Here is a 24,125-nt window from a genome sequence, read left to right as displayed (position 1 = left end):
TTGAAAAGNATAAATAAACAAAAATAAATTACGTATATATATATAATTTATTCGGGTTTGGATTCGGATAATATTTCGGGTATCCATACCTATTGACATCCCTACTCCTTATTCCACTTTTCAATATACAAAAAATACGTAAGAAACACGGTGAACCATTCACCGTGTTTAGACACGGTGAATGATTCACCGTGTTCAACTTAATACCCTGGCCCCAGCCCTGCCCGCGTGGCGCTGACGTGGCGCCTGCGTGGCAGGGACAGGGCCATTTTTGCAATTTTAATTTTGATAGGGTTATTTTTAAAATAAAAATTGCTCAGGGGGCTATTTGCAAAAAAAGCCCTGAATACAAGGAAATCTCAAATAAAATACAATTATACATCCCTCGATCTAAACCAAAGAAAGATGTCTATGGGTATATCCATAACAACATCAAGGAGGCTCTAGCTAGTCGCTAACCCCTTGCCACAAACCCTAGCTTTTCTTGCTGCAGAAGGCTCTGCAACAAAAACAATCAGCCAATGGGGGTGAGAACTATTAAACAATAGTTCCTAGTGGGCAAGCCGCCGAGAGTGGCGAAATACACCATTAGGTCAACAGAGGCATGAATATAATACAAGAAGTATTAACTATTAAGCATGAGTTAGCAATAATTGAACAAATTCAATAATAGTCATGCCTCTACCTGATATGTCAACTAACATGTATATGATTGCCTACTAACATGTATAGGTATTTGCATTGCAAAATTTAAATGCTAGCTCACCTTTAAACTAGAAACAATTGTTTTAGAACAAGTCTTTCATTTCTACCAAATAGCTATTGTTCTCATGACTCATAAGGCTACATTTCTATACTAATCAATATGTGTATGGATTTGCTACCCCTAGGATTGTCAATGCAAACAATGACTATCATAAATGTCCAATGATCATACACTATTTAGTAGCGATGTCTAATTATTATGATTAATTATCATTATCCAAATTAACAAGGACCTACACAAGGTGTAGTCCAAGCTTGTGTCGTGTCTAATGGCCCCGTGGTAGTCAACATTCCTCCTCTAGAAATGAGCCTCGGCTAGGCAATCCACTTCGGCGCTCAATCCCGCACGGGCGAGATGATGTCGCATAAGCCAACTCCGGAGTGTCGGCTTGTAGGGAGTGACCCTTACAAGCTTGTGCGAATGAGCACAATGGCAAGCAAGCGTGATCAACAACAAAGAGTTCTCGGTCATCGTGTTTAAAACATGAAATGTCAACTACCGACCTAGAGGTCGAGTACTATGTCACAATGTGAAACTATAGTTGTTCAACTAGGTCAAGTACACAAGGGTAAGTTTATACTTTGCTACTACCATACAATATGTCATATATACCTTGTCTACAACAAATATGTTATGAACATATAGGTTGATTTCCCTAAGCACATAAAGTCCAAGAAGCATATCCTTTGTTCATCCCTAACATGCTTTCTATTATTGCATAGAGGGCAAATACTATTATATCATCATAATATGAAAAGATAACTTACTAATGTCAGTTTCAATGATCCACAAGGGTGTCCACAAAGTCATAGTGCATATCATGTATATGCCTCCTCTACATGGAGTATAAAATTGCCATGCAATTAACTAGCTCTCATTTGACTACGCAAGCATGTACTTTCGCCATTTATTTGCTCGAATGCATAGAAAACTCTGTCATCTAGAATCTCACATGACATTAGAATTCATCTGTAACGTGCATTCCTATGTTTACATAGGAAGAATTTAATACACATATGATGCAATATGCTCTACCGCATAAAGTATGTCAACTTCTACACATAACATGGATATATCATGTATTCAAAAATTCTATCATGTCACATCTAACATGAAAATGCATTTATTTTGGTCCTATAACAAGAGAGGAGACATAGGGGGAGTTCACCCATTTCGGTGAGGTCAAACCCACCGGATAACCTCCGAAACTTCAATCGTTTCTCCGACGAAGTTGTCCCCTAAACTTCCCATGCCCCAAGAAAAATTCCCAAGAGTTTACGAGCTTCTAAAAAGCTTACTACGAAAATCACTAAAAATCAAAGGGAAAAATAGGTAGAAATTACCTTAACTCAAGAAGAACTTGTGGGAAGCCCAAATCAACCCATTGGAGCTTCAAGACCAACCTACAAGAGTGTTCTACACTCATTAATTCCATCTAAAAAGCTTCTAAATAAAAATCCCCAAAACAAACCCTACTTTTTTACAAAATTAGGTTTTCCACCAAATCTCTTGCAATTCTCTCAAATAGAGAGCATAAGAAAATTACTAACCTCCAAACTAGCTTCAACTCAAGCCATGAAGTGCTAGGGTTGAAGTTTGATCCTCTTACAACCTATTCTCTTAAGTCCCGAGCTCCCCTCCAAGGATTAAATGCAAATATGCAAAGAGGAGAGGAAAAAGAAGAGATCAAAACCATGAATTATAGGGTATTGGAGGAGAAAATCAAGAGAGAAAAGGGAAGAAGCTCACCTCTACTCTCTCTATCCTCTGCCGACAAAGGAGAATAAGGGGGTGCGGGGTGCATTATACTAGATGTAACAATACCCCATAAGCCCCTCCAAAACTCAAAATTTGCACTTAGCACGAAGCAGCATCAGTAACACTGAGTACCGGTACACGACATTGAGTACTGGTACTCGACGGTCAGTACCAGTGCCCGAAGGCCAGTCCCGCAAAACCCGAACGCTGGAAAATCCTTATTTCTACTGCGTTCCCGTACTTGTCCAATGCAGTACCGGTACCCAGCTCAGACTCAGTATTGGTACCCGCAACCTGGTTCCTCAAAACCCGAGAGCTACCCAACCATTTCGCAACTGAGTTTCGGTACTCGATGTCCAGTACCGGTACTCAATGCAAATACTGCACTTTTGCAGAATTTCGTCTCCGGAGTTCGTTTTCGGGCTTCATATGCCTCGAAAGCACTCATAAGCTCTCCAAACTGAGTCCAATCTTCCAGAATAGTAAAAAGCACTATTCTCTCACTAGAACTCCGCAATTTGCAGAAGTTCGGTGTGCTACAACTGTCCACGCACATACGCCATGTCCCCTCCTTTTTGGGTGTCAAGAGTGCGGGAACCGCGCATGGACTCATACTCTCTTGAATAAATCCCTTCCTAATTAGTTCGTCGACTTGTCGTTTCAACTCGACATGTTCTTTTGGGTTCATCCTATAGTGGGGTAGATTTGGCAATGATGCTAGGTGACTAAGTCTCTGGCATGTTGAATGTCTCTTAAGGGGGAAAGCTCATCGGGTAACTTCCCAAGTGTTAAATCACTAAACTCAATTATAAAGTCTCTAAGAATTAAGGGTGTCTCAAGTGTGTCGGGTCTCGGAAATTTCTCTAGTAGCATGCGCATACACAACTCTTGTCGCTGCTTCTCTACATAACTTTTTCTTATTCAAAACATGGAGAGGTTTGGCAGTTTCGACTTTGGGTGCACTAGGTGAACTTGATTCTAGGATTCCTTTAGTCATTCATGATGAGTTCTTTGAGTTTCTAAGAGAGGCTGGGTTGCTGGGATTTAGGACGACCTTCTTCCCTTTGTGAACAAAGTAATACGTGTTTGGCCGATCATAATAAGTGACATTCATATCTTATATCCAAGGTTTGTCTAAGAAAACATGTGCAACATCCATAGGGAGAACGTCACACCAAATTTGGTCCTCGTATGGGGCAAAGTGAAGTGGAAGTAAGAATCTTTAGGTAACTGGCATCGAAGTTTTGTCTACCCATGATACTTTATTAGGATTAGGATGAGGTTCAGGTTTCAAGTTCATTCTTTCGATGGCTGATTTGGGGACAACGTTCATGCAACTTCATCAATAATAACTTTGCAATTTTTATCCTTGCATTTGTGTGTAAGTATGAAAAATTGTGGTGCGTCTCCAATCGTTATTAGACTTGGGTGTTGCTAGGACATCACATAACCTTTGAAAAGGCATTTTTGTTCTCGCCATATGTCTACTCTAAATCTTCTTCGTCACTAGCAATCTTATCTACAATATGTTCAACCTCCTCTAGGGCTTCTTCATTGGGTTGAATAACCATGTTTCTCTTAGGACACTCATAGGAGTAGTGACTTATCTTATGATAGTTGAAGCACCTACCGGATGTTTGATTAGACTTTGAACGTGCACTAGCTACTGACTTACCTTTATCATCGCGGTGGTTTGGTGCATTTGTAAACTTGGACATGTTCGGGTTAATGTTATTGGCCTTAAGATTCCTATCGGACCATTATCTAGAATTTGCCTTCCCATCTTGGGAGGAAAACCTATTAGGTGGTGCCTTAAGGTACCGCTCATATTCTAGTGCAAGTTGAAAGGCTTCTTCGACACTAGAGGCCATATGGGGTGTGATTTCTCGTTGTAAGTCCCCATGTAACCCTTGACAAAATTTTGTAAGAGTCATCATCTCAACCTCTTGAACATCACACTGAACTTTTGATTCATCGAAACGAGCCATGTATTCAGCCACAGAAAGTGACCCTTGGCGCAACGGATACAATTGCTCGTAAAGGCGTTGCTTATAGGTTGGTGTTAGGTGTTTCTCCATAAGTTTAGCTTTCATTTCTGCCCATAAAGTATAGGCTCTTGCCTTAGCCGCTCAAGTTGTCTCTCTACACCAATCCAGTGTTGCCTAGTGGCGCCGTTCAACTTCATTTTAGCAAATCTAACATGATGGTTATCAGGCATATTGTACTAATCAAAGTATTGCTCTATATCAATTAACCAATCAGTGAAGGCTTTTGGATAAGTTTTCCATCAAAAGAAGGGACGACCTTAATCTTTCGGGTTATGTCTACAATGTTGTCTACATCATGTCGGTCTTGGCCTATTTGACCATAGACATGTAGTTGCGGTCTTCTATGTGCATGTGGAACAAGTCTTACAAATTGGTTTGGCTCACTAACATAGGTTTCTCTATTTAGTGGTGTATGCGCTCTAGACCCTTTATCGATTTGTGGTGTTCCCTGGACACTATTATCCCTATTTTGCACTCGATCTCTAGCTTGTGGATTTTCTAAAATAGTTGTTCAAGTTTTAAGGTCTTGCACCTCAGTAGCCAGATTTTGAAAGTTAGTATGAAGTGTTTCAAGTTTGCTTATTGAAAGAAGGGCAAAAAAGCATACTCTCTTGGGTTTTATTGATGAAGTTATATAGTACAAGAGATAAGCCTGTTATAGTAACAATATCTACTATAGTAACAATACAACTAGGATTATATACCATATAATCCTATTCTAAATATGTCATAATATACAGTATTCTAATATAGCATAAGATACTAAATATGTCGTAACATCCCCCGCAAGCTAAGCATCTAGTGGGCGGATTGAAGATTGAGCCGCAACACCGAAAAACGAGAAGACGACAAAGACTTGGTGAAAATATCAGCAAGTTGCTTATCAGAAGAGATGTGCACTAAGTCCAAATCACCAGAGTGGACTTTCTCACGTAGGAACTAATGGTCAAGCTCAATATGCTTCGTCCCGAGCATAGAGAACCAGATTAGCCGCAAGATAAGTCATGCTGAGATTATCACACTAGATGCTGATGGAGCGCCATAAGAAAACACCAAGGTCACGGAGTAAACGTCAAATCCAAACCGCCTCAGCAAGCGTGTATGCCATAGCGCGATACTCCGCTTCAAAATTGGAGCGAGAAATGGTGGGCTGTTTCTTAGCGGACCAAGAGATAAGATTGGGCCCGAGAAAGACGCAATACCTATAAGTAGAGCAACATGTATCAGGGCAACCAGCCCAATCGGCATCTGCAAAAGCCACAAGAGAAGGATTGACACATCGAGAGAGTGGAAGGCCATAAGATAGTGTCCCTCGGATATAACGTAGAATACGCTTGACGGCTTGATATGCGGTTCACGAGGCATTTGCAAATACTGAGCAACAGTGTTGACAACATACGAAATATTCGGTCTCGTGAAGGTGAGATACTGGAGAGCAGCAACAAGTTGATGATAGATATAGGGATCGTCAAGAGGACGTCCCTCATGAGACGAGAGGTCGGAGAGAGGACTAGAAACAAGTTTACTATCAAGAAAGCCATGGTGCTGAAGTAGTTGATGCGTATATTTGCGCTGAGTAAGATGAAGACCAGAAGAAGACGGAGTAACCTCAATGCCTAAGAAATAATGGAGCGGCCGGAGATCATAGCAAATTCACGTTGCAAGGTGACAATAAGAGCCTTCAAAAGAGAGGAGCTGCTGGTGATAATAATATCATCAACGTATAAAAGAAGAACGAGAGTGTTAGAAGAGGAATGAGAAACAAACATCAAGGGATCCGCCGTACTGCTGACAAAATCAATTGCAAAAAGAAATGAAGTGAACTGCTGAAACCAAGCCTGAGGTGCTTGCTTAAGGCCATAGATTGCCTTGCGGAGACGACATACGTGATGAGGAAGAGAAGGATCCACAAAGCTCGGTGGCTGTGTTATATAAACTTCTTCAGAGAGAGTGCCATGAAGAAACGCATTTTTCACATCAAGTTGTCGAAGAGACCATCCAGAGGAGAGAGCCATTGAGAGAACAGTACGAATAGTGGTCGCCTTGACGACGGGAGAAAAAGTCTCATCAAAATCAATACCTCGTTGTTGTTTGTAACCCTTAGCAACAAGCCGAGCCTTGAAACGCTCAAGAGAACCATCTGCCTTCTGCTTCACTTTGTATACCTACTTACAACCAATGAGATTAAAGGAAGCTGGAGGAACAAGATCCCAAGTAGCATTAGTCAGTAAGGCAGCAAATTTTTCAGCCATGGCAGCACGCCAACCTGCATCCTGAAAAACCTCATGAAAAGAGGTAGGTTTGGTAGGAAGAGTAGAATGAGTAGAAGCGAGTAAGGAAGTAGACCCTGTGAATCCTTAGTCATGGAGCGAGTGAGCATAGAATAGGTTCGGGTAGGCAGTGGAGCCACAGAGGATGAATAAGAGGAGACAATAGTAGGCTGAGGAGGTGAATGATCAGAGGTGGAAGGTGGCACATCAGTAGCGGATGAAGGTGGCGCATCTGTAGCGGATGGAGAAGGAGCAGTAGGCCGGCTGGCGTGGCGTCTGGTATAGACTCGGAGTTTAGATGGACCAACAACAGTGACAACATTCTCATGACCAACCTGTGGAGCATTAGAGTTCAAGCTAGGAGGAAAACTTGATAAGTAAGACGGTAAAACTGATGGGCGTGAACCATTGTCAGGAAGAGGTCGTGTGAAGGAGAAGCTAGAAATCACATCAAGAGTAGAAGGACTTTCACCCAGTAAAGGCGAATTAGATAGAAAATTTTGAAACATTTGCAAGTTGGAAAGAGAGAACGAGGAGGGAGAAGAAAATTTAGAAAGACAAGAATAAGGAAAAACATGTTCAACAAACGTGTTCAACAAACATGTTCAAGAGTAAGGAAAAACATGTTCAACAAACGTAACATGGCGAGAAATAAAGACTTTATCGGCGCTTGGATATAGACAGCGAAATCCCTTATGTTTGTTAGAAAGTCCCAATAAGACACAAGGAAGTAACCTGGAAGAGAGTTTGTGAGCTGCAATGTCCTGTACATCGGGATAACACAAACATCTAACAACTCTAACAAGTTACAAGTCAGGAGAAGCACAACCATGCAGAATGTCGTATGACGATTGTCCTTTCAAAACAGTGAGAGAATGAATTCTATTCACAAGAACAACGGCAGTTTGAATGGCTTCAGCCCAGAACCGAGGAGGTAAGCAAGCTTGAAATAGTATACTTCTAACAACGTTAGATAAATGCCTATGCTTCCTCTCAGTTAGACCATTTTGTTGAGGAGTATAAGGACAAGAAAATTTGTGAATAATGCCATTTTGTGAACAAAGAGTAGAAAACTTTTCATTTATAAATTCAGTGCTATTGTCGGACTGAAAAATTTTAATTGAGCTATGAAATATGTTTTCAACCATTCTTTTGAACTCCAAAAATTTGTCAAATACTTCGTGTTTAGATTTTTAAAGATAAAGCCAAGAGAATCTAGAGTAATCATCAATAAAAATAACATAATACTTATAGCCAGAAAGTGAGGGAACAGGTGATTGCCATACATCCGAATGAACAATATGAAAGGGAAAAGTAGATTGAGATTAAGAATCATTAAACGAAAGTTTAACATGTTTTCCCATATTACAGGCATTGCAAACAGATAATTTTAAAGTAGAATTCGAGACAATTTTATTATTTTTAAAAAATGAAGAAAGAACAAAAAAAACTAGGATGACTTAACCGTCTATGCCAAATATCACTATTAACCTTAGATGCAACCAGTGCTAGCTGTTGCTTATTTTCGACACTTGCAACTTTAGAAGAGAGTGGATAGAGTGATGTTCCCGAACTAAGGCATCGAAGAAGCTCCGTCTCGGTTTCTTTGTCCTTCATAGAAAAACCAGAAGTGTCAAACCCAAAAAGAGAATTATTATCATAACAGAACTGGCGTACAAAAAGCAAATTTTTCTTAATAGAAGGAACAAAAAGAACATTTTTAAGAGCAAAGGATTTAGAGATGGAATGCAACTGAGTTTCATCTGTCTGAGTAATATCAAGTAAATTTTCATTACCAACAAGAATTTTTTCATGCCCTCTATAAGAGAGAACACCAGAAGTTGCGGTCATGTCATTAGATGCTCCAATGTCTGGATACCACACCTCCTCACCCGATTCATGAAGGTTCATAGCAACAAAGGTTTGAGGAAGATCATCTACAACAAAAGAATGATTGAAGCGTTGTCTGCACTGAAGAGTAGCATGATTAAACTTGCCGCAGATCTGACATTGTGTGCCAAACTTCGGAATGTAAGGTTGATGAGTCGGAGTATAGGATTGTTGAGAATTATTAGGTTGAGAATGTGAATAGGCTCTAGGAGATCCACGACTAGGGTATGAGTTGAATCTACCGCGCTGTCCTCGACCGCCGCGATATCTACCTCCGCGACCTTCACGATTTTCTCGTCCACGATTCGCATAAAGAGCTTTATCGTCGATAGTGAGAGTGGCTGTTGATGTCGTCAAACTACTTCGACATTGAACTTCAGTTTCCTCTTGCATTAGAAGTAGACGAAGTTGTTCAAAAGTGGGCTTATTTCGATGTGTATTAAGGGCACTGACAAAACCGCTATATTCTTCTGGTAACCCGAGAAGAACGGTCATGACCAAGTTATGGTTTGACTCAGTTGCACCAATCGCTTGTAGAACATCACCAATTGATTTAATTTTTTGCATGTAATTGCTCATGTTCATTGAACCTTTTTTGATGCTTCGCAATTCGGACTTTAGAGAGAAAGCCGTGGAAGCAGTTTTCTCAAGAAAATATGCTTCAATGGTTTTCAAAAGAGCTAAAAACGACCATCTGTAATATACTAAGAGAAAAGGTGGCACTAATCTACAAGAGTATAGTGGTATCTTCTTTTTTCCAATTTTGATATTCCAGGTTTGAACTTGTCTTCTTATCAGAAGTTTCAATAGTTTGAGGCGGTATAGTACCAGTTTTGTCCACATGCGTAACACCAAAACTTTCCAAAACATTAAGAAAGATTTGTTTCCACACTAGATATGTGGAATCCGTGAGTTCAAGTGGTATGAGAGTTTTGATGTTAACCATTGACAGGTTTGGAGAGGAAGACATGTTACCACCAAGAGAAAAAAAATCCATTACGAGAGAGACAAATTCGAAAAATAGACCAAGTAATCACAGATCCAGAGGAAATAGGAAAAGTGAGTTAGAGTTGAACCCGAGATGAACCGGCGGTACTTGAGATTAATCAGGCGACACCAGCAAACAGCCCAACGAAATAAGAAAAAACTCCAAGAGGTTGAAATTACTGTAGCAGAACCACTGTAGCAGACTGTAGCACTACTGTACTGCCGGTACTGTAGGGTACAGTAGCACCGATACTGTAGCGTTGATTGTAGAAATACTGTAGCACTGATTGTAGCAATACTATGGCGCTGGTACTTTAGCAGTATCGGGGAGATAAAAGTCCAAGGATAAAGGGAGATAGAACACCAAAAGAAGAAGCACCTATGGAAGAAGGTGAGACTTGTGGTGGATGGTGGCTATGGATCGATATCCCCAATTAGGGTTCCCGCTCTGATACCATGAAAAAAAGGCAAAAGAGCGTACCCTTTTAGGTCCTATTGATGAAATTAGATAGTACAAGAGATAAGCCTGCTATAGTAACAATGCCTACTATGATAACAATACAACAAGGATTACATACCATATAATCCTATGTCACCATATAATCCTACTCTAAATATGTCGTAATATACAGTATCCTAACATAGCATAAGATACTAAATATGTCGTAACACTTATTTTCTCTAAAATTTGGTTTAGTATTAGGGTATTTGAGTCGTCTACAGATTCATCCCTAAACTAGGTTTTTGATTGGGTCGTCATGATAAAACCTAGTCTCTGATACCAAATCTGATGCAGGACGGTTTAGGGAGTTTAGGTCTTTTCGAGAATTGCATAAAATGTGGATCGAGCAATTCTTAGAAATCAAACTAAAAAGAAATAAAAACAAATTCGGAAATTCGAAAACTCAAATAAGAGATTGGTTAGGAAAAGATCACCTTCGAGTTGCTGCAAGGTCGTACGCATCTTACGCATGCGGGTGAGTCGGTTTAATTTCTTTCGATCATCGGATTTTAGCCACTTAGTTAGATCTTCTAGAATAGTGGAAAAATGAGTTAAGGTTAGGGTTTAGGAATGGATGGAATTAGGAATAGGATAATAGGAAATTAGGGTTTAGAATTATTCGCAGAAAGAATAGAGAAATCGAAGGACTCGACAAAGACTCGTTTCCACGGAGTAGGCTTGCATGGCAATCTCGATCATATGGTTGTCATGGCAATGGCCGATCGTCGGAAAGGAGATATCCTCCGGATTGTTGTTGTTGTTGTTGTTGTTGTTTTTCTTTTAATTTTCCTTTTGATCAAGTAGGCCCTGCTCCTAGCTATACAGACGAAGGGAGAGAGAAAGCATATGGACAGAGGGAGGGAGGTCTCACGTATGGCTTGTGAAGAGATCCCTTGGGTGGGTCCCGTGGGGATTGGTTGATCTCAACAGCTCCTTTTAATTGTAACGGATCCAACGGCTAAAATAAAATAGAAGAGAAAAGAGAAGAAAAAGAAATAATCCACGGGACTCGCTCCGGTCTACGCTTTTGCGAAGGCAAGGAAAATTGACGAAGAATTCAAATAACTCAGATCTCATTACTCAAAAGCATACCTTACAATATAGACTTGACCTTTATATGTAGAGAATATAGGTTAAAACGACTAGGAGTCCTAAAAAGAAAATTAAACAAATTTCATAGCAGAATTCAAAACAAAGTTCTAAAAAGGAATAGAATTCTAATTTAAAACTTCCAAATAAACTAAAAGTCCTAATCTAATGAAACTTCCAAATTAACCCATCGAATCTGTGAATCAGACTTAGATTCAAGTTAGACTTCTAGTATCAGTCCATCGTCCAACCAAATATTCTAAATACGGTTCCGATGATGAGTATAAGTCCGAAAAGAACCTGTTTTCCCATCACTACTGGACTTGGTTCCCTATCATTGCCATATGGGCTGTTCCTTTAAAGTTTCTAAACAAACTGTGCTTCCTTCCCTTTTGTTGGTGCAGCATATAAAATTATTCCAAATAATAAAGGGCATTTGTCTTTTTTATGAAAATACAAAAACATCTAATGTTGACTGCCCTTACGGTTTGAATTTGCATATTACTGAGCTGCTCGTGGTAGTGGTTAATGTATGTCTGTGTTCATGACAAAATTTTGGAGACAGACTACTCTGCCAATTTATCATGGATGGTAGACTTCTATTGATACGAAATGTACGTGTTCTTGTAGTTCTCTTAACTTATCTTGTTGCACTTGCAGTGAGGGTGTATTTTTCGCTGTTAAAGAAGTATCTTTGCTTGACCAAGGAAGCAATGCTCAGCAGTGTATTCTTCAACTTGAGCAGGTAAACGTAGCAATTCTTTTCATACTTTCCTGTTTTGCAATCCATTATTTATATTGTACCAGAGTTTTCACTTCTCTTCCTGCTTGTAGATAATTGCTTTCCAGTTTATGTATAGTTGACATTTCGGTTGATGATCTCATATCACAGTAATCAATTAAGAAGAGCTTTTCAACCTGGGTATTGTAACATCTGCACTTTTCTAACTAAAGCAACTTTCTTTTCAGGAGATCACACTCTTAAGCCAGTTTGAACATGAAAACATAGTCCAATACTACGGAACCGACAAGGTACAGTAACCATTCCTTTTGGTATTTCCAACTTAGCAAGGTTAAATCTCGCTCCGAAAATAACAGTTTAGCTTCCATTCAATTGATTTTCTTTTTCTAAAATATGTCAACATACAAACTACATTTATGGTCCTTTTGTTATGATATCGAAGTAGCGAGCTTTTTATTGTAATTTCTAACTATCAACAAGCCAATCTTGATCAAAACAAAGTTTAGCCTTCACTCACTCAAAACTCTTTCAATTTCATTCTTGTTCCACTTTTGAGATAAGGTCATTGCCATCTAGATTATGGAATTTTTCTTATTGTTTGTAAAATGTTTGAGTTAATCAATCTTTACCATTGTATTGCACATTGAAGACTTGTTTTTTGTGGAACTAAATTTATTATTGTTGTTTTGAGTGATAGGAGGAAGCAAAACTTTACATTTTCCTGGAACTTGTGACCCAAGGTTCTCTTGCATCCTTGTATCAAAAGTATCATTTACAGGATTCTCAAGTATCCGCTTACACCAGGCAGATTCTGAACGGATTGGTATATTTACATGACAGGAATGTGGTTCACAGGTGACTTGACTGCTTACTTTCACATTACTGATTGACCGATTGACATGTCGCCAATTGCCATTATATTGGAATATATACTATATGCTAGAAAGTTGGGTTGAAGTGACCTTCTGGATGACGCCTTATGCTTTTGATGAAGTGCCTGCACGTGGTGCGTATATGTACAATTCTTGCACCACATATTAGATTTGATGATCAATGTCTTATAATTAATTTTTACTTTGATAGATGCGATCTATGCCATCTATAGGGTTTATGTATAAAGAAGTCAGAAGGTCTACAAATCTTTTACCAAGGAATCAAATGGTCTTAATAATTAGGGCTTGTTTGGTTCATCCATTTTGGGTATGGAATGGGAATCGGTTTGATCAAATCTGGTTAATTTGTTTGGTTCGCATGAATCGGTTTGGGATTCCTATTCCGGACTGGAATGGTAATGGCCCATTAGCCTTCAACTTGATTCCGGTCTTCTAGCCCGGATTGAGATTTCATTCCGGAAGCCTACTAAGTTCTCGAAGCCCATGTGCCCATTTCACCCTCCTCTTCACCCCTTTCTCATCAAAAAAAAAAAAAAAAAAACCTATCCTCTCTCAAAACCTTATCCCTAACCCACATCAATAAAAGTTTTTAAAAATAAATTTGATATTTTTTTTTGGAAAACTTATTAGAGAATAGTATTATATTTTTCATAAATTTTAAATAATATAAATTTATATTTGAGAGTAAAATTAGTATTATAGTATCCTATAATTTTTTAGTTTATACGAACCAAACAATGAAATGTGAATAACTCATTCCACTTCCCAATCCACAAATAAACCAAACGTCTAGGGGGAGTGGGCCATTCCAATTACCATTCCAATTCATTCCCATTCCATTATCCATTCCAATTCCACCCTTGAACCAAACAAGCCCTTAATGGTGAAGCCGCCATTTGATTTTAGAGTCCAAAGTTTATTGTGTTTGTGTGTAAGCCTTTTGAATACACCATAGAATACCAACTAATATTATTTTCTGCACCAGTTGTATAGGTACATCTTATACATTACACACCTAAAATTCAGTGATAGAAATATTAAAATTAGAGTCTGGCATACTGAATAGGTTTTGTGATATTTAATAAATGTCTATATATCAAAAATTTGTATAATTGATATTGTAGTTCATGTATTGATTAGTTTTTTGATTTTAGAACATTGATGATCTATTTTAAGGTGTATGAAGTGTTAGTATACACCACGTTCAGGCAACAATTTATTCTCTTCCTCTCCCCACTCTCTTCAAATTATTGCTTGCCCCCAGTTTGTAAGTATATTTCAGATGCATCTCTAAAATTGTATAATAGAGACCTCACAACTAGAAGTTAACTAATTCAATATATTCTATGATATAAGCTATTTCAATCATGTCCATAATAATTTTAAGTCAACCATCCAGTTTCTAAGCACGGAAAGTTGCAACTAATTGATTAATGGTGATTGAACAATCAAATCGGTTGAAGAACAAATGAAGGCGTGATAATATATATACTATATGCATATATGTATATAGTCCAGCTAATATATTATCGGTAGCATGGAGGCCTCCGTGCTACCAAGTTATTTTCAATGAAGCAGCACCCAAATCGATGATCGGCTCCGTTAGATTTGATCTACATTATTGAAAGTATTTGGAAACTAAATTTCACAATTTTTCGATATCATTTACCTAGCAAATGAGTAGTCTAAAAATGAACGGTTGAAAATAAAAATCTCATAAAAAATGATGATAAAAGACTTGAATTTAAGATCAGAGGTACCGATCTTACTCTAAATAGTGAAAAGAATTTTCTATAAAAATTTCATCCGATTTGGATTATTTTACACCGTTAAATTCACAAATGCATCACATCTATCATTAAAATTGTCAATTTTGAGACCTTTTGATCACTAGCTAAATAATGTCAAAAAATTATGAAATTTAGTTTTCAAATACTTTTAATAGTGTAGATCAAGTCTAACAGAGCCGATTGTCGATTTTAAAGCCGCATCATTGAAAACAACTTGATAGCACAGAAGCCTTCGTCCTACTCATAGTATACTAGCCTAGCTCTCTCTCTCTCTCTCTATATATACATATATACATATGTATATATGTATACATATTCGTATGTGTGTGTGTGTGTGTGTGTGTATACATATGTATATACATATATACATATAAGTCCGGCTACTATATTATTATAAGTACAAGCCTTCATACTCATAAGTTGTTTTCGATGATGGAGCTTCTAAATCGACGATCCATAGAGTTAAACATAATTTAGAGCAATTAAATATTCTAGACATCAAATTTTATAATTTTTTGACATTATATACTTTACGATCAAAGGGCCTCAAAATTGACATTTTTAATGGCCGGTATGAAGCGTTTCCAAGTTAACGGTCTAGAAGAATTAGACTCGGTTGAATTTTAAATAGAAAAATTCTATCCACTACATAGATCAAGATCAATAACTCCTATATAAAAGGCTATGATTTCCCCTATATAAAGGAGTTGCAACATTTGCAACTAAGTCCCTCACACCACTATTTACAACCAATCAAAACTAGCACTTCGCAGCATTGAGTACCGATACTGGAACTTGAGTATCGGTACACGGGCTTTAGTTTTGGTACCAACTGCCTACTTCTGCAAAACTTGAATGTTGAGTTTTCGCCTTTTCAGATTCTCTACTGCGTACCGATACTCACCAAAATCAATACCTGTACTTAGTGAACTAGTATTGGACCTACTGGTACTCAAGTTGAGTTCCGCAAAACCCGAATGTAGGTTTCTTCTCCACACAACAGAGTTCCTGTACTCCATTTTAGTACCGGTACTCAATAATACAAAATCTACAGTTTCAGCGGATTTGATTCTTCAAAGTTTGTTTTCGCGCCAAGTGCACGTTGAAAACACTCGAATAGTCCCCAAACCCCGTTGAAACTATTCGGATAGGCTCTCAAGCTACTTGTCACTAGAACTCCACAATTTGCAGAAGTTCAGTGTGCTACAATTTCTTAATTTCCTTCCTTCAATAAGTAAATAAGCGAGTGAAGTTTTCTGGCCCACCAATTACGGCGGGAATGCCAGTTAAAGGCCCACTTTGAGATTTCAACTTAGAGGTGCACATCACATCAGGAAAAAAATTGCAGTTGGTGTCATTGGAAGGAGTTGACTACTATTACTCTAGAAGAAGAAAAGGAAAATAGAAACTCCTGTACCAATGGACGTACTGAGGCTAATCCTTCATCCAGTTCTTGAGCAAATATCACTTAAGGAAGTCTCTGATTCTTTCTGTTGGAAATAATTCATCAGGTGCAAGCCGAGGGAGCATGGAAGAGTTTGTTATTCGCTATTGGCTTCGTACGGCCTAAAACATAATTGGGCCATGACGGTTGTGGCAAGGTCGTCCTGAATGGATGGTACCTATAATCAGACACAATTGTTGTAGTACTTAGAGAGGAAAATGTGACACTCCTATGATTTGGAATGGTCCTTTATATAAGATATTATAGGGCTAAAACTCTTAATCTGACCACAGCATTTTCGAAGGAGGCTGAAGTTAAGAGGGTTAGCGAGCTTAAGGCTGAAGTAGTTTTAAAATGGGTGACCGTCCTGTGAAACAGGGCGTCACAGCTGGTATCATAGTCAATCACCAGCCGGAAATGTGAGATAAGCCTCGGCTAAGCCAGAGTCTAAATGACAAGCTGAGCAAGGGTCTGAGAATGACAGGCTAAGTCAGGGTTTGAATGACAAGGCTACAGGAATAAGTCTCATATCGCCTGGTGCTTGTTAGTGTACTTGAGCCTGACAAGGGCGTCACGACTTTAAGAGGGGATGATTTAAACTCTACACACACATATGGAGTAGGACTTATGTGTTATTAGGAGCACAGAGGCTTCCGTGCTCTGAAGCCGTTTTTGATAATGGAACTTCTGAATTGACGATCGACTCCATTGAACTTGATCTAGCGTATTTGAAGTATTTAGAAAATAAATTTTGTGGTTTTCGATAACATTTAATCTAATAAGTAAATACCAAGATACTTTTAGGATCTGGGGTGATTGTAACAAAGACAGTTGATGTTATTGGTGAGTGTACCTAAATTTGGCCCATGACAAGTTTGGTGTTCTTCAGAATTTGATTTCAAGCGCTAAATTCATAATAAGAATTATGATGATCTTGCATAGTAGTAGTAGCGGTCTAGTCCAAGAAATAGAACCAGAAGGAAAGGGATCATGGTTTTATCGTAGCACTGTAACATGGTTACTACTGTGTCTGCAGAATAATACAGAGCAACATAAGAAGAAGGAATATAAGGTGGTTGCCAACCTGGGCACCAAATGCGAGGAGGAAAGATAACTAGGCTATAAGGCCTTGAAAATCAAATAAATTTTAGTTAGTCAAGCCATGAATACATTGGAGACCCTTGGGAGTCTTTAAATGAACCATTCAAGATAATATCTAATTGCACTATAACTCTATCCTTCAGAAATCTTATTGCCAAAAAGAGAAATGCTTTTCTATTTTGAACTTCTGCCTAATTAAAATTATAAATCAATTTAAGATAGTGATAAAGATCAAAATAGAAATTTGAATTCTAATCCGACGCAAAGTTGTTTTAGATGGAACTAGTGTTTTAAATAGCGGCCGCTATGCGCGCCATAGCGGCCGCTATAGCGGTTTTTAGGTGTTACCGCTACGCTATATAGCGGTTCGGGTTCATAGCGGCCGCTTTAGCGGCGTAGCGCCCACTAAAGTGGCCGCTATAAAGCGGTAGAAAAGCGGGCGCTATGAGCCCAAATTTTTAAAAAATGCAAACGTGTTAAAATGGCTTATCGGGTTGGATCCTTAAATGAAATAAACCCTGTTTCTAAGGGTTTGGAAGATAAAAAGGTGATCCGTTTTTAAAAAAGAATCAGATATCGTCATCTTTTTGGTTTGCTAAATATTTTAAAGTTAATCTTAAATTTTTAATAGATAATGACATTAAATATATAGGCTTGCAATACTAAAAAATAGAATGATTAGTTGTCTTTTCTTCAAAATTATATGTATTTTATAAGAAACATAAACATATTAAATTTGCTTTTATGAAACCCTCTATGGGTTCATAGCGCCCGCTATAGCGCCCGCTATCCGCTTTCCGCTATGAGACTCTCCAAACGTTATGTACCCGCTATCCGCTATTTACAACCTTGGATGGAACCCAAATATGACTTAAATCAAATCCAAATATTTGATTTGGCCTAATCTAAACTATGCAACTCAGTTCTATATCACATATTCTGCAGTATAGTTTGTCTTCATACTTAGTTTAGCAGTACAATTGTATTCTACAGCAGAGATCATTGACAAAGCTGACAAAGCTCACGATCATTCTTGTACTACCCCCAAGATGTGAAAATTTTTTTTATTTCTTTTTTCAAACCAAAAGTTAATTTTATCAGCTTCTTAATGACCAATATATTTTGAATTTTCTTCTGAGCTTGTTGGTGATATATTAACTTTGTGACGGAGCCAGGGATGCAAATATCTTCTGTAGACTCTGTTTATGACCCTTTTCTTAGAATATCACTGTAGTTTCAAGGGGTGAAACTTAAGTACATGCTACTATCTAAGATTTAAGTGTGGTGGCATGAGATCGTGCTGAGAAGTTGTTGGCACGGTATGACACGATGCATCCCCTGCCGTGCTGATTTGTGTCAACCTCAAAAATATTAGTGTGCTGATACAATATGCCATGAAATATATATTTTCTTTGGTACCAATTTGTTTTAATTGCTTATTGTATATCTTTCTCAAATCTTTGCACTTTATAGAGATAATTACTTACTATTTTTTTTTAAAAGAGGATGTTGAGCTGTCCCATCGACTCAGGGTTCGTACTGTGCTGATATCTTGTCAGCACGGTACACAGTAGGGACGACCAGTGCAGCTCTAAAAGTAGTTCAGTGTCGTATAAAGCAGCTCTAAAACTTGGTTTTGCAAAAATTATTTTGTTTCAGAAATATCTAGACCCGTCATTCGTATGATAGCTCTAACCTACTATAAATGTCATCCCTTCCTCTTCTTTACAGAGATATCAAATGTGCCAACATCCTGGTTCATGCAAATGGATCTGTTAAGCTTGCAGATTTTGGATTGGCGAAGGAGGTATATTTGTTTTCTTCATCTATTCTGATATTTGATAGTAACGTTGATGAGTTCACTCATAGTAAGAATATCATACTAATTGCTTTCGTTTCCAACTCAGATAAAAAAGTTAGACATGCTAAGATCATGCAAAGGAAGTGTTTATTGGATGGCACCCGAGGTAAACTATCCTTCTGCCTAGTATCATTCCTGCATCAACAAAAAATAACTTTATAATTTGTATACATATATGCAATTGTTTGGTGCAGTTCTTCGAGGATATCCAATTTATATTTCTATATACAGTTTATAAAGGATTCTGAACCTTTTATCATATTCCTATCTTGTTTATTAGAGATTATATTGCTTGTATGTCACGCCCCGAACTCAAGGCATAGCAGGTGCTGCATATCTGCAATTAATTAATTACAAATATGCAAGGCTGCAAAACAAATGGTACCAAAATTAAACTGCTCATAGAAATCCAAAATCCATGAGTTCTGACTTATACAATTGATAAATTTCTGCTCAAAACTAACAAAATTTCAAAATACAATAACTAAATGTTTACTAGTAAGTTCAACAGTCTAACTACATTTATATACATTAGCTAAGAGTACAATTTATTTCTAATGCTCACTTGTACCAGTCCCCAACAAGTTGATCAGACTCGGTACCTGGGTAAGCAACTATACACTGCATTAGTCGGATTAAGTATGCAAAATTGAAAATTTTCTAAATAATTAGATGTAATTTTCATACTGAAAATATAATAACGATGATCGAGTTTCATAAATTTTTACAAATCTCGTTTCAGAATTTCTTGTCTTAAATAAGCACATTTTATGAAAGAGCGAAGAGAAATAGAACTTCAACATAAGCATTCTTACTCTAAAAATTAAAATTCGAAGTAAGAATCTCCAGTAACTAGCGGTTTGTTGGCTAAGGTTGTAAGCACATATTATAGGCACCTGAAGGTATGATCACAAAGCGATAGTATCATGCCACGGGACCCAGCGGAAGCTTGTCCGGCGCGTGCCCAGACCCGCCATATGCTGTCAACATATAAGGCGTCTACAACAATACGATAAATAAACAAGAGTATAACAACTAGTGTAGTATCAGAGTAAAGATACAACTAATTTCTAAAGATAAGTAGAGAATAAAAGAGCTAAACATCTAATATAAACCATAAAGTAGATACATCACAAGATCCACATAATCAAAGCTAAATACAAAAGTGGTGGTGAAAGAAGGGCTAAAGTGCATACCCTCTTGAGTTGTATTAATGAATATATATAGTACAAGAGATTGTCTTAGTATAGTAACAATGACTACTATAGTAAGAGTATAACTAGGATTACATGTTATATAATCCTACTCTATAGAAGGCAATGATACTACTCTATATAAGGCAATAAAACACTATCCTAATATATCGTAACATCCTAATATAGATAAAATATATCGTAACAGGTGGTCTCTAAACATCGGGTACAACCATCTCTCTCTCCAACAAAAACAAAAGGGAGAGATGACCACCTAACAAAAGAATCTTCGTGCTATCTAGCTAGGGGGCGACTCCCTTGCCGCGATCTCGAGCCTCTCCCGGCGTGGATGGCTCTGTAAACAAAAACAACAACACAATGTGATGCAGTAAATAAACCTCATTTTATTTTTGAATGCAATTTTCTTTTATTTTGTAAGTTCGTGTTTGATTCGGACTTAAATCATTTAAGTTTAGTTGATTTGGCTAACCCAAACCCTTTTCTCCAATAAACAAAGAAACCATCCCAAAAAGGCCATTGGAATTCCCCCCCCCCCAAAAAAAACCTTTGAAATTCTCAAAATTGCTTCGTTTTCTATGCATAACTCTTGGGTGACCGTGTTATGTTGAAAACGAAAAGACAATAATTTATTATAGGAGGGCTCTCAACACTATAAATATATGGTTCTTGAAGCCTTAAGGGAGATATAATTTTGGATGAATAGAAAATTCTACTCTTACTCTTTATCCTTGGTGTTCTACTTCCCGGTGAGATCATCGACGCTTCTTCCTTGCGGCGAGATCGTTTTCTTCCTCGACTTGATCGTTATCGCTTCTTCCTCGTGACAAGATCGGCTTCTACTTCTACCCTTCTTCTTCTGAGTCACTGCTTCATCTTCTTCTTCCCCATTGCCGAAGTTCTACCCGTAGTGTACCGCCCTCCTCGTCGATCGTAGATCCCCCGCAATCGTGTGAATGTGGATCCCTCCTCGTCGTTCTTGAAGCCTTAAGGGAGATAATTTTGGATGAATAGAAAATTCTACTCTCACTCTTTATCCTTGGTGTTCTACTTCCCGATGAGATCATTGACCATTTTTCCTTTCGCCGAGATCGTCTTCTTCCTCGACTTGATCGTTGTCGCTTTTTCCTCGTGACAAGATCGGCTTCTACTTCTACCCCTCCTTTTCTTCCGAGTCACTACCTCATCTTCTTCTTCCCTATTGCCGAAGTTCTACTCGTGGTGTACCGCCCTCCTCGTCGATCGTGGATCCCCCGCAATCGTGTGAATGGTGCACTTTTTGTATCTCATCTCTTGATATCCTATTATCCCCTTTTAATCTAGCCTTTCACCATTACCAACCATATTTGCCAAACAACCAAACCTAAAGCTTTAATTCCTATAAAGCCGAATTTACCTTTTGGAACTATTATATGTATTTTCAGTTGGTTGTTATTATCTCATATATTGAAGGCTTATCATCATCTTAGTATTACTTCAATTCGATTTTAATTTTTGTCTTGCTGAAATTTTTGCTTCCTTGCTTAAAGTTCATCGGAATTGATAAATTGAATATAGTTTTACCTTTAAACAAAAGCAAACTTGAAAATTCAATTTTGGCAACCTCTCGGTTTGCATCAGAATGGGAATGAGAATTATTAGTCAATAGTTCCCAGTAGGTAAGCCGCATACATTAGCGAAATGCACCACTAGGTCATGGAGGCTTAAGTAGTAAATATGAACAAGTAACCGAATTAAACAACAGGTATATTGAGCAATTTATAAAATTTAATAAACTACTATGCCTCTACTTAGCATGAAATTCCACAATTTTAAGAGTTATTCTACATGAATGAGCATGTCCAACTAATATGCACTATCTAGTAATGATGTCCATTTTTCACTTTTATTTATCATTGTTCCAATCAACTAGGACCTACACAAGTGTAGTCCGGCTTCCGCCGTGCCTAATGGCCCCGTGGTAGTCAAAATTTCCACTCTAGGAATGAGCCTCCCCGACGGCATCCCATTTCGGTGCCCAATCCCGCACGGGCGAGCTTGTGTCGCATTGGCTATCTCCGGAGTGCCGGCTTGTGTGGAGCGACCCTTACAAGTATGTGCAAATGAGCACAATGGCAAGCAAGCATGATCATCCATCTCGAGTCCACGGTCATCATGTCTAAAATATGGAATAAGTACCAATGGCCCAACGGTCTATTACTATGTCATCATGTAAAGGTTTTACATTTGCTAAGTCAAGTGCCGCTTTATGACATTAATGTTCAATATATCAAGCAAGGGTTCTATGTCCATGAGCATGTAAAACTTGTCGTTTTTCACTAAATGAAACATGATTTCAACCATATATAAGGAATGCTTTTCACATGCAAGTTTACCATACTCTTCTCTCTCTACTACATACAGGTTATACAAAATGATACATGACATATGCATTTTAAGCATTCAAAAATTCCATTATGCTCTATTTAGTATGAATATGCATGATTTTCCATTTTACAATAAAGGCAATGACATAGGAGGAGTTCACCCATTTCGGTGAGGTTAAACCCACCGGATATCCCTTGTAACCCCTTCGTTTGCGCGAACAAGGTTGCCCACAAGCCTCCTAGCTCCCTAACAAATATTCTAAGAGGGTTAGGGGTTTTGAACGAACACCCCACAAAAACCACATAATCCAACCCATAAATATGTAGAAAATTACCTTGTATGGTGAAGAACTCTTCCAAGATCCAAATGAAGGCTAGGATACTTCGAATCCAACCTAAAAGAGAGTTCTACACCCATCAATTTAACCCCAAAGGCTACAAATCAAAAACCCCCAAATAAAATCCTAGTTTTTCCAAAACTAGGTTTTCATCTCAAAAATCCAACATAGCATGATCCAAAAGAGAGATCAAACCTACTAACCTCTCTTTACGCTCCAAACCAAGCTAGAAAGGTGCTAGGGTTGAAGATCTTTTCTCAAACAAGCTCAAATCTACAACTCCAAAGCTTCTCCAAGGTGGAAAGCCATCATCATGCAAAGAGAAGCACAAAGGAGATCGATCCTCAAAATCCCATGCAAAAGGGAGGGAAAAATCAAAGAGGAGAGGGAGAAAGCTTACCTCTTCTTTCCACTGGTTCCTAGCACAGGGAGCCCTAATGGAGGTGTGGGATTATTTAGAGAGTTGCTACAATCCCAAAAAGTCCCCTAAAAAATATACAGTCTGCAACTGCATTGCGTATCGGTAGGTAGGCTGGAGTACCGGTACCCCGCAGCCGAACGTTCAAACCCGAGCCTCTGTCAAGCAGGCAGACTGCAGTGTATCGGTACCCGCGCGATGCAGTACCGATAGCAGGCTCCAGTACCGATACTCAGGCAATGCAGTACCGGTACTCTGCCTCGCAGAGCTCAAACCCGAGAGCTCTCTCGGTTACGCGACGGGGTTCCTGTACCCTTCTCTGGTACCGGTACCCAGCACCCTAAAACCTGCAGTTTGGAGGTTTTGGTGCTAAGTACTCACCCTTGCTCCTCGAGACGCGAGTAATAGGTCGGAGTATAGTCAACGACCCTCAAGAACACAAGGAATAGCCTAGAACTCTATTCGAACACTAGAACCTTGCAATTTACTAAAATTTAGTGTGCTACAGATAGCACCCGAAAATGAATTTTAATAGCAGCTGGAGGCATATCACAAAATTGCATCCGAAGACGCGTCACAAAATTGCACCCGAAGGCGCATCACAAAATTTCACTCAGAGATGCATCACAAAATAGAAGTTAGTTTCTATCA

General features: G+C 38.4%; 1 protein-coding gene across 1 annotated transcript in view; it reads left to right on the top strand.

Annotated features, from left to right (window-relative positions):
- The window catches only part of LOC109721414 (mitogen-activated protein kinase kinase kinase 1-like), a 60,520-nt gene that overhangs the window by 10,067 nt on the left and 26,328 nt on the right, over positions 1 to 24,125 (top strand). The window contains exons 2-6 of the mRNA XM_020249042.1: positions 11,971 to 12,055; positions 12,280 to 12,342; positions 12,750 to 12,907; positions 19,012 to 19,087; positions 19,188 to 19,247. Coding sequence (XP_020104631.1) covers positions 11,971 to 12,055; positions 12,280 to 12,342; positions 12,750 to 12,907; positions 19,012 to 19,087; positions 19,188 to 19,247 — 442 coding nt within the window. The remainder of the gene's footprint in view (positions 1 to 11,970; positions 12,056 to 12,279; positions 12,343 to 12,749; positions 12,908 to 19,011; positions 19,088 to 19,187; positions 19,248 to 24,125) is intronic.

Source organism: Ananas comosus, linkage group 15 (assembly GCF_001540865.1).
Source record: "Ananas comosus cultivar F153 linkage group 15, ASM154086v1, whole genome shotgun sequence".
Lineage (NCBI taxonomy): Eukaryota > Viridiplantae > Streptophyta > Magnoliopsida > Poales > Bromeliaceae > Ananas > Ananas comosus.
Note: the sequence above shows the minus strand (reverse complement) of the source record. Positions and strands in the feature narration are given on the sequence as shown.